General features: G+C 40.7%; 1 protein-coding gene across 2 annotated transcripts in view; it reads left to right on the top strand.

Moving 5' to 3' along the window:
• Nucleotides 1-2,763, top strand: part of Lin28b (lin-28 homolog B) — an 86,360-nt gene extending 83,597 nt beyond the window's left edge. For both annotated transcript variants that reach the window (XM_057762981.1, XM_057762982.1), the window contains exon 4: nucleotides 2,298-2,763. In XM_057762981.1, the coding sequence (XP_057618964.1) occupies nucleotides 2,298-2,664 (367 nt within the window). In that variant the 3' untranslated portion in view covers nucleotides 2,665-2,763. The remainder of the gene's footprint in view (nucleotides 1-2,297) is intronic.
• The last annotated feature ends 9,348 nt before the right edge of the window (nucleotides 2,764-12,111 follow it).

The raw sequence follows: 12,111 nt of genomic DNA, 5'->3' as shown, positions 1-12,111 counted from the left end.
ATTGAAATGCTGGGAAACTAAAGTTGTATATCTTTCTTTAAAATAACATTTACAACCAGGCTCATGAAACATGATGATCTAAGACTCCATTTGTAAAAGTAGAATTCTGACATCCAGGCTCTTGTTCAGTGAGTAGGCAGAATGGTTCCCTGAATTGGAAAAGGCAGTACATGCCACAGTGACTGAACCCGCTGTGCACGCAGGAGAGTCGACTCTATTCCTAGAGTTTGCTTCCTATTTTCTGTCTTTGAAAATGAACTCCTGGCTGTCCTCTGACCTCAGCACATGAATGTAATGAAGAAAAAAAAGATACCTTACAGGTGGGCAAAAGGCAAATTTAATGTAAGAATTTCTCTTCTATTATAGACAAACTATGCAGGAAATCAGATCAGTAAGTAATGTGGTCAGATTCATAGGTGACATTTTCCAGTCTATTTTGAGGGCCTGAATTTCAAGCATTGGCTGAATAATTTTCATCGTTTCCCCTTTATACTCTCAGGTCATTGTGTGGGTATTGTATCTGAATTGCAGTGCTTAATTTACTATGGTGTATGTGTGAGCAGCAAGGAATTAGAACACTTTATTTCTTGACTTCTCTCTTGACATTTGAAAACATAATGCAGTCTATTAAGATAAACAAGTGCCTATTGGCTTTTACAAAGAATAGAATCCCATCTTGTCTGTTCTGTAAGATTACATTGACAGGGAGCTGAAGAGATGTCTCAGTGGTTAAGAATATTTGCTGCCCTTCCAGAGGTCCTAAGTTCAATTACCAGCAACTGCATGGCAGTTCACAACCATCTATAGTGGGATCTGATGCCCTCTTCTGGCATAAATTTGTACATACATATAGAGTACGCATACATTAAATAAGTAAGTAAATAAATAATGCTAATATTGCAAATGGGGAAGCAGACGATGCTTAACCTTAATTTATGCTGAGTATCTACATACAGTGCTTGTTAAATTACTAGTAACTAATTTGTTTTTTAAATGGAAAATAATTAAGTTACTAAGCTTGGCGTTCTCAAACATACAAATATAATTAGTCATATAGTCTTAAACTACTTTTTACATCTATCATATATTTTGCTCTTCAGTTTTAAAAATACTATTTATAATGTGCTTTATGGTGAGAAATATGGAATTATAACTGTATTTGGAAAGTAATTTAATATAAAAACCTCTTAAACAATTGTTTGGAAACTAATCAGTGAGAAAGTTCTATCTTTAAGACTCAGATCGAAACTTTTTAAAATACAAGTGCTTCTGAGATCCCCCATTTTTTGACAACTCCTTTTTATTTTTTATGTGCATTGGTGTTATGTTTGTGATGAGGTTGAAGGTGGATTTCCAGCATCTAGTATGGAACCCTGTTGGTGTCTCCAGTGTCCCTTCAGATTTAAGTAACAAATGAGAGTGAGGTTTATGCTTTCTTCAGTTTAGGGAAGTTTACTCTAAGGGAAGGCTAGTGTCCATAGGAAGAATAAGCCAGCTTTTCCAGTCACCAGCTAGCATTAGACTCAATTGTTTGGTCTCCATCCTCGTATGCTTCTTTGAAGCATTGTTCTGGTTTGGACACTCACTGTCTTGCCTCATGCTTCGTAATTCACTGGACATTGTTGTTTTGTTTTGCTTGTTTGTTTATTTGTTTTTTGACTAGACAGCTTAGGTATCAAATTTCCTTGTAAATTTTATACAAAGGTAAAAAAATTATTTTAGTCCTATTAGCGTCCATGGATAAAATAATAAACACTGAAGTCTTTTTTAAGCCATAAAACTTAGTCTATAATTTTCCTAAAGGCTGAGCAAGTTAATTTCTATCATGACAGACAACTATATTTTTATACTCATTTTTAAAGGCAGCTGGTGGATCTTTGGTTTATCATTGACTGCCATCTAGTGGGTCAAACTATTCTTTCACAATAAACCATTAAACTTGAGTGACTCATTTCTGTATGGGAATCCTTATCATTTTCGGTGCCTTTGTTTTCACTGACTGCTGTGTTTCACCAACTAATTTCTAAAGTCGCTGGGTCAATTTGGTGTTGATAAGCCTTAAAGCAGCCAATATAAATAGTATAAATGGTTCATATCAAGAAGTCACGTTGAATAAACTGATCTCATCGACAGCTTTTGAACTTTGGTGATTAAAGTTGACATCTATGTAAATTATTATTTCAATAATTATTATTTATAATAATAATTTTAATTTTTAATTATTTTAATAACCACTGCTTTTCATTAATTATACACTCTACCTACTTTTAAGATATTTTTCTCGTATTTCTTTGCAGATGCTACAACTGCGGTGGCCTTGACCATCATGCTAAAGAATGTAGTCTACCTCCTCAGCCAAAGAAGTGCCATTACTGCCAGAGCATCATGCACATGGTGGCAAACTGCCCGCACAGGATTATCGCACAGCCGCCCACCAGTGCTCAGGGAAGACAGGAGACAGAGTCCCAGCCGTGCACTTCTGCTTCGCCAAGAGAAGTGGGAGGGGGCCATGGCTGCACATCACCTTTTCCTCAGGAGGCGAGGTCAGAGATGGCAGAGCTGTCAGACAGGTCACCCCAAGAAGTTTCTTCCATGAAGGCATTTGTAGCAACAGAAGAGTCAAACAAAAAGGGGCCTTCAATTCAGAAACGGAAAAAATCTTAATCTCGTCGGCATTTTCTTCACCCGGCTGGGAAGTCTACCTCACGCAAGCACAGGGGAATAGTATTCTACAGATAGCATCTGACCGGGATTTTAACTACTGTTGAGGAACTGTGAATTTCTTAATCAGACAAATCATTCTTGAGCAAATTACGTTTAAGCAGGGTTTCATGTTTTATAGACTCGAAATACATATAGTATGTGCTGCATAAGTGAGAAGAGAGACTTGAGTCTATATGTATGTGTGGGGATTTCACATAGGAGCACAGGTGTATACATACACATACATGTGTATAGATATATGTCTTTATACATGTATTATGGAGATAGAAGCACATACTCTCCCACAGATAATTGGGCATCTCCAAGCATTGAAAGTCCATGTGAAGCATTTGAGGTGGTCTCAGAATTAACCCTTAGAATTTTTCCTAAATTTTCTTTTATATTACATAAGCATAACCTCCTGACTGTTACTTTTTTGTGAACCAAAGTATGCATCAGATCTCAGACTGCCAGTCAAATGGTACTAAAGGTTTTTGGGATACTTGGTGCCTCCCAAGTCTGGATTCACTGCTGTGTCCTGGTGCTGATGGAGTGTTTGCTTTTGCTGTTATCTGCCTTCTCCTGTTTGAAGGTGGCAGCTTAACTCTAATGCCTCTGACTGCCGTAAGCTTTTTATTTTTGGATACGTAACTCCAGAAAAGACAATGAATGTGAAGTTTCTGGGCTGGTATTTCAGTGTCTTTTGTTATGATTGTGATTTACATGCCTATTAAGAAGAATGAAGGGGAGGATAATGTATAAATATCATGGTATAACCCTTTTCAGTGGTATTTTGATACCAGCTCTTTTTCACATTTCTTAGGTTTTTAAGGGACTATGGCAACGGAAGCCTCCCTTGACTAAGCAGCTCCTGAACCATCACTTAGAACGGGAAGGTCTCCTTACTTACTACTGAAGCCTTAAAGGAAACTAATTATTTGGGTATATTTTAGTGGCTGTCTTTATTATCCCCATAGAATCCTCAGACCTGTTTTAAAACAAACAAACACCATAGAAATGAAAAAATAGTGAGGCTTAGAGTGAAAATTGAGTAGATGCTTACAGTTGCCCAACAGATAGTCTGTGGCTGATACTAAAAAGAATAGCGTTTGGTGGCAGGCAGCTAGAATGATAAGCCTGGAGCAGAATTACCAAATTCCCACTGCCATGTGGCCAGAAATACTTTCTGTGATAACATTGATGCCATGGCAGTTGCCTGGAGTACAGAAGCTGAAGTAACCTAAGTTAGGGATTCAGGATGAGCATTCGGGGCTATTGATAAGAATCTTCTCAGATGGATTCTCGGTTTGCTAACAGATTGTCTTAGTATAGTTCTGTTCTCCTTTTGAAACATCTCCAAGAAGGTACCAAGGAATTGCAGTGCATAATTTTGGCAGTAAATATAATTTATATGGGCCTGTTGGTATAAGCTCAGATAATCAAACAAGAAAGCATCGTGACTCAAATGAAATGCATTCTGCTGAGGAGTTCCTTCCTCCCGTGTGCCAGTCCTTTCCAGGTTAGCTTGAATCTCTTGACAGTATTTATGAGAATTCCCGTAGTATTCTGTTGACGTGTCAGTGTGCTGTAATGCAGAGCTTACTGTTGACGATATTGAATGTGACGTAGCCATAGAGAAGTACTGTCTTGCCTTATGTGAGCATTTCAAGCTTATTTAAATTATGTAGACAAATCAAAGTGTCACCCAAGTATAATGGACAAAGTAACAATTGTACAAGCAAAATATGACAGGTGACTTTGAAAGTTCAAACCAAAGTTCCTTGACTATAGAAATAGGAACTTATGGATTTGAAAATTGGACATTCTGTTTACATATAAAAATTCAGAGCTGAGATCACTTTTAAAAATTAAGTAGAAAATTCTGGAACACTTGAACTATGGACCTTATGGGTGCAGTTGACATTTTTCAGCATCTAACCAGACTGAATTACTAAGAGCACATACAAAACCTTATGGTTAAAGTTGGGATTTATTTTTTATATGAAAATATTGTCACTGTTACATGCTCAGGACAAAGAACTTTGCTCAGGGAACATACAATATGATGTTTTTATTGTTTCTTTACAGACTAGTCTATCGTCCTGCCTACTCAAAACAAGCCAAATAAATTAGGTCTTTATGTTCTTACATGTACTTGTTGGTAACTACCTCTGAGTTTGACACGATTATAATTCTGAATATCAGGTATTGGTCCTCCTGTTTTTATTTCATGTGAAAAGTCTCGTAAAGCAAACTCATCCACTCCTTGCAGATGTGAATTCACTGATATGAGCACATTGCTCATTCCCATTGGTGAAACATTCCGTTTACAGCAAACGGCTACCTCCTAGCTATTACATAGCACACCTTGATGCTGCTACAGCCTTATAGTAATTCTCTGGTACAGACACTTTTAATCTGTAGCATAGATAGGCATTTACAACTGCGTGTTTCTCCAAAATGCCTGTGAATAATAGGACTTCTCATGTTAGGTAGCAAAGTCTCCAAGCATTTCCTTAAAGTTAACATGTATTGAGTGTAAGGGAGTATAGGCACTCTTTATGCTAAGCAAAACAACACAGAAACAGTCTTGAAAATAGCTCTGTTGCCCAGAGGTGGGAGCAGGAGGGTGCAGAGAAGCAAACATGATGTAAAAGATTCCTACCTCCTTCACTTGTATCTTTCTTGCACTGAAGACAAAGCAGACTACAGCATTACAAGCCCCTGGTGCAGAACAAACCAGCAGCAGGCTGCCTGCCATAAAGGGAACTGAAAGTGCAGTGCCACTCCTACCCAGGAGGGAAAGGAGTCTGTGAAGCACCATTTTTTCAGGGGTTCCTAATAATGGGGCGATGGTCTATGAATTGAGCTACCTTTTGACCCGTCCTCCATATCAACACAAAGGTAATTCTAAAAATGATGCCCTACCAGCCTTTTAGCCTGCAGATCCTTCATTCTCTACACAGCAGGACATAGTGGAGACGTTTTTATACTTGTATTTCTAGTCTTTGGATGTATTTTTACAAATGAATGATTTTTATCTGCTTATAACTTAGAAATTTTAGTGTGCAATCTAAAGGAAAGGATAAAGACATCACGATATTAGCATCAGTCCACCTCCCAAATATAGGATGGTTTTTATTGCCAATTATTTTTGTACTCTGGCTCAGATTTATTTTGCACCAGTGCAGGCCTGAGATGGCACTGGTCGCACGTAGTTTGTGAGTGGAAGGCCCCAAGTGTTAATAGACTTTGTGGCACTCACTGTAGGAGGGATTAGACAGGATGTGGGGAATCTCATTAAGTCTTAAGTTAATTTAAATTAATTTATCTGTTTTCTCTAAGAAATGTTTATCTTAAAATATATATGTAATTTCACCTTTGTTATAAAATCCAGGAAATTATATGCAAGTGCAGCTGCCCCGACTTTAATTTTCTAGATGTCTTAATGAGATTTATTTGTTTTAGAAAAAGAACGACTTGTTGAAATCATCCAGTTCTGTCCCACATACTGACAGCAGCCTCAAGATGTGCCTGTGCGAGTCGTGACCTGGTTGTGTCACGGTGAGAGGGCGACCTGTGACACATTGTGGGTCTTACGCTTGAACAAAGTACTGTACTGTGAGCAAGTATTCCGATGTTAGCACGCCTGTGGCTTACCCTTGTCCGTTCCCAGCCTGAAATGATGGTGCCGACTACCTCTCTCCCGTCTCTGATGTTAGCCGCAGGCGCCCACCACCAAGCTGGCTTTAATCAGTGTGTGTCTCTCGCGCTGTTAACAACTCTAGCCATATAAAGACCAAAGTGAACCCTGATTTCTGTATGTCTTTAACACGGTGTTTTATCTAGTATTTTAAAATTATCTTGTAGTGCTTAGATTACCTCATAGGCCATTTTGATTCATGTTGTTTACAAGTGAAAATTTTTTAAAATACACTTGAACTGTCGCCACAAAGAACAAGAGAGGAGCTGCTATTAGAATGGCACTCTGCATTCCGTCACCTCAGTGGACTGACTATTCTGCAGACTTCAGCTTAGTGTTGTCTTTTCATGCCGGATGTCCTACTCTCCTAACTATCGATGTTTTGAGATTTAAAATTACATGATAGAAAATAAAAGATACAGTGTTGTCATTTATGATGGGTTTGGAGACATTCTGTGTTGACTTCTATGAGAAATTAAGTAAACGGGTAGAGGGCCTTTAGGAGGTATTCACACCAAGGTGTGGCTGAGCTAAAGGTTTCAGCGTGGTCGCTAGTGGTGGAAAGCATGGAAGTTTTTCTTTTGGGGCTTGTCTTCATCAGGATTGTCCAGTATTATCAAGCAGAGATTATACAAACTTGTAAATCAAGATATATCCTTGTGGTCAGAAGGAATGTCATGGAGCTTTTAAAAAAAACACTTTTGGAGAAATCATTTTAGAATTTTCTTAGCAGGTTCTTCCTCATCATGAAGGATTTGGAAGGAACAAGCTAGGACACTCAGGTCCAGATATTTAAAATGTTAGTGTAAACTGATGAGACTGTGCAGTGGTGGTGCCCTGTCAAATAAATGGGTGACGCCGTTCCAAACACTGCTCAGTCCCGTAACTAAACTCGTTTTCCACTCTATTCCTGAATGATTGACTTTATTATTATTTGTTGTTCTATGACCCCTACATCGTTTATATTTAAGAGTTAAAAACACTTTTTAAATTACGTGTGTGCAGGTGTGCATGTGAGAGCAAGCGCCCTTGGAGACCAGAGGCACTGGATCCCTGGGAGCTGGAGTTCCAGGGGGCTATGAGCCTCCTGACGTGGGTGCTGTCAACAGATTCTCTGCAAGGGCTGTACTCGGGCTTATCCAGTGTCCAGTGAACCTTCTCTCCAGCCCCCAGGTTTTGTTTCATATTTGTTTGTTTGTGTAATTGAGCCTTAGCCATCTAAGTGATGACTTCTATGGTCTCAAGCCACTCATGTATCAGTGGATAGACTCACTTCTCTTCGTGTATGAAGAACTTTCTGTTATACAAAGTGGTTTTGTTGAAAAAATGTTGTACTTTAGAAAATCTGAAAAATGTTTTTAAGAAGAAATATATACGAAAAACAGAACAAAACAAAAAGAAAGAAAAATATAGGGGATGAGCGATGGCTCAGTGAGTAAGAGTAGAGTCTGCTCCCATAAAGGACCTGGGTTTAGTTCCCAGTACCCACATGGTAGCTTACAACCATTTATAACTCCAGTTCCTGGGGATCAAGTGCCACCTTTGGTCCTCTGTTGGTGCTAGTACAAATGAGGTACACATATACATACTGAAGGCAAAAACCTCATACACAAAAATAAATATTTAAAGAGGAAAAATATGAAATAAAATATTACATGCAAATAACTAATGATACTTTTATTTATTTTAAAACGTGAAATAGATTGTCCTATGATCTAGAAATAACCAATTAACAGTTTTGTTAATTTTCTTATGTCAGATGTGCACGTATACACACATGGAGCTCTACATATCTACAGATGGGCACCTATACACATGGAGCTCTACATATCTACAGATGTGATGTACACACACATGGGGTTCTACATATCTACAGATGTGATATATATACACACATGGGTCTCTACATATCTACAGATGGGCACCTATACACACATGGGTCTCTACATATTTACAGATGGGCATATATACACACATGGAGCTCTACATATCTACAGATGGGCATATACACACACATGGGTTCTACATATCTGCAGATGGGCACATATACATACATGGGTTCTATATATCTACAGATGGGCATATATATATACACACATGGGGTTCTATATATCTACATTAGACAAGTTTGGAGCTTAACATTTGGCATTTACTTGGCATTAGATGTAGTCTGAAGTTTTCCTTTGATATTTATCATACACAGTTTTGTTGTAGAGATGTAATTTTGTTGCTCAAGAGAGTAAGGAGATTGGTGGCTCAACAGTGACGAACACTGATTGCTCTTCCAGAGGATCTGGGTTTGATTTCCAGAATCCACATGGTGGCTCACAACCGTTTTATTACACACTTTTTAAAATATTACTTTTATTTTTGTGTACGAGTGGTTTGCTTGCACTATGTATGCTTACCTTGTTTGTGCCTGGCACCCTCAGGAGACAGAAGAGGGCACTGGATTCCCTGAAACTGGATGGGTTGTGAGCCACCACGTGGGTGCTGGGAAGCAAACCTAGGTCTTCACTTAGCTCCAAGGGATTTGATATCCTTTTCTGGCCTCTGCAGGCGATACCCCCTATGTACACATCAATAAAAATAAGATGTATTAAAATCAATAAGAATTACACTGAGGAATAAACACAGGAGAGATGATACCAAACTTCCAATGTCTGAAAACAATTCAACAGATGAGATTAATAGGCTAGAAACAAGAAGATTAAGTAGGTGCACAGGAAGATGGGTCAGCAGGGTGGACCCAGACACTGGGGAGTACTGAATGGTGCAGTTTATATGAAACCACCTAGCAGGCGTTTATTTGAAATGGGAGTACAAAGAAAAATAAATGCAATGGAGTCCCTAGCAAACAAGCCTCGAGAGTGTTCAAGATTGGGGCTGGAGAGATGGCTCAGGGGCTGAGAGCACTGGCTGTTCTTTAATAGGACCTGGGTTCAGTTCTCAGCACACACGTCATGGCTCCCAAACATCTGTATCCCAGCCCCTCTTCTGGCCTTGCGTTTTTTGTTCACTTTTATTTCCTTATGGGAAAAGCACATGAGAGGGAACTAAGGAATGTAGCCACATTAAGTTGCTGCATCAGACGTGTTTCCATAACATCATTGTCTGCTTCCCTGCTTGCTGCGGAGCTGTCAGCAAAAGCTCACTAGACCTGTACGCCTTGTTCACTCTTCTTGAATATAGACGTCTGTATTCCAAATCCTCATTGTGCATCAGAACTCAAGTGACTCGAAGAACAAAAGAGAAAAGATGGGCTCACAGCAAGGGGAAGCACCCTTTGCTTCCTTTCCCCACAGGTCAGGACCAGGAGGGCAGGCTTAGTCCTTGGCAGGCCTGTGAAGGAAAGCAGGAGAGGGTGAGAGAGGAGAGCAGCTGTGTGTGTGGCCGGTCACACGGAAGGGTGGAGGCTGCCTCCCCTGTCGGGTCAGTAGCCGGCATGGGGAGGAGGAGGCGGCGTGCAGGAGGAACTAGCAGAGTGTGTGTGTATTGATACCTAGAACTAAATTTCTTCAGTGTCTGCATGAGACTCTCCAGACCAAGGCTGAAACGTGCGTGCTCTGGACAGCCTGAATTTCTCTTAGAAATGTGCAGCCGGACTGGGGCACCTCCCAGCGGATGGAGGGAAGCGTGGCCACCCTGTCTGTCCTCTCCAGGGAGCTAGCCTGCGGCAAGTATGGTGATGTGATGTGTATGTGACAGGAGAGTTTGATAAAATGGACAGATCAACATGTTTCAGTAATGAATGCTTGTTTTCTTACAGGAAGACCAGAAGCCTGGACCCTGTGAGCACAGAGTTCCATGTTCGCATCACATGCTTCTCTGTGCTTCTGCCCCACTGTGGAGATGGTCAGAGTCAGAATGGACTCTCTTGTATCAAGCCCTAACAGAAATAAGGGAAGCCAGGCCTATCTGAAGGGTGAAACCTCAAGCATAAATGCTTGACACAGTAACTCCTACCAGTTCCCTAGAGCCTCCCTCCAGTCCCCTGCCTCACCCCAGATCAAAGCAGACAGTAACTATGAGCCACATTCACACTGTGGGATCTGAGAGATCCCACTCTCAGAAGCACACATTAATAACCCGTGCTGTTTTTAGTTAGTAATTAGTCCCAAATGGAACCCCCATGAAGCTCTTCTTTTTTTTTTTTTCTTCTTTTGGTTTTGTTGACACAAGGTTTCTCTGTGTAGCCCTGGCTCTTCTAGAACTCGCTCTTGTAGACCAGGCTAGCCTCAAACTCACAGACATCTTCCTGCCTCTTCCTCCTGGGATTAAAGGCATGCACCACCGCCGACCAGCATGAAGCTTTTCTTGAGGGAATATGACCTAAATCATGTCACACAGAAAAGCGTGTCATGATGCAATCCGTTCATAGTAGGTCCCTGGAAGTGTGATAAGTTCCTGCTGGGGTGGGGGGATGGGGAGGAGTTGATCTGTTCTATTTAGACAGCATCTGCCACACTATTCTATAGTAGGGGACCTAAAGTAACAATTTAGGCTGTACCTTTCAGGCCAGTGAGATGGTTCGGAGGGTGAAGACGCTTGATGCCGAATTTGATGGGCAGTCTTCCATATGCTCCGGCTTCACACAGTGGAGAGAGAGCTGACTCACACAGGCTGACCTCTGACATCCACATGTGGCCAGTTGCGCTCCTCAGCACACAAAACCAGTAAAAATTGTTATACAAATTAACACAATGCAACAGATCATATAGATAAAAGTGCATTTTTGCAGCACACAACGCCTGTCTGCGCTCTATGTGCTACCATACAGTTCGTGAGCCTCAGGCAAGGGGCTGGAGGTTGAAACACACAAACACATATAGACAGAGACAGAGAGACAGGGACACGGACCTCTGGTCACTGGTAAGAAGCCCTTTATTCAATAGCACCCTAGAGGCTTATATACCCAACAGTCAAGTGGGCCAACAAGTGAAAACCTTATCCTCTGATCCTCAAAGCCAAGGCAACACGTGCTCGTGAAGCAGAGCTGGTAAACAACTTTGACACAGCTTTTAATAACTCAAATCGAAGGAAAGTAAAAATTTCTAGCAGGGAAGAGCAGTTGGGGGCCAGGACTCCAAATGGTCCCCAACACATATTTTTTTAATTAAAGAGTATGACTTTTAAGAAACATAGAGAAGGCTATGTGTGGTGGTGTATGCCTTTAATCCAAGCACCCAGGAAGCTGAGGCAGGAGGCTGAAGGCCAGCCTAGGTGATTAGCAAAACCTGCCTCAAAAAAAAAAAAAGATGGGGGAGGAGGAAAGAGTGGGAAAGGGGGAAGAAGGAGAGAGACGAAGGAAGGAAGGAAGGAAAGAAAAGAGGAAAGAAGAGTGCTTGGCTAGAGTTGCACATTCTGAACCGGAGGCCACGCTGTACCTCAGTAGCACCAGCAGAGGGCGCACTTCCCACATGCTCCAAAGTGATTCTTCCTATCACTTCCGCTGCCATTCGAATATCTAAATATTTCATATTACTAATAAACCTGCCTATGACATTTTCTAATTATTAACTGCCAAGATTTGGTTCTAAAACCCCAGCAGATGTTCAAGTCTCTTACATAAAACGGAGAAAGAAGTCACCAAAACTCTGTGCCCCACCCCTCACGTACTTTACTCAGCATTAGATGACTTAGCATGCCTAACACAAAGCAAAAGCTGGGTAAAAAGCCGTTACCCTGTGTCTAGGGGCCCGGTG

Source organism: Chionomys nivalis, chromosome 2 (assembly GCF_950005125.1).
Source record: "Chionomys nivalis chromosome 2, mChiNiv1.1, whole genome shotgun sequence".
In the NCBI taxonomy this organism is placed as follows: domain Eukaryota; kingdom Metazoa; phylum Chordata; class Mammalia; order Rodentia; family Cricetidae; genus Chionomys; species Chionomys nivalis.
The sequence above is the reverse complement of the archived record's forward strand: the minus strand, read 5'-3'. Positions and strand labels throughout refer to the sequence as shown.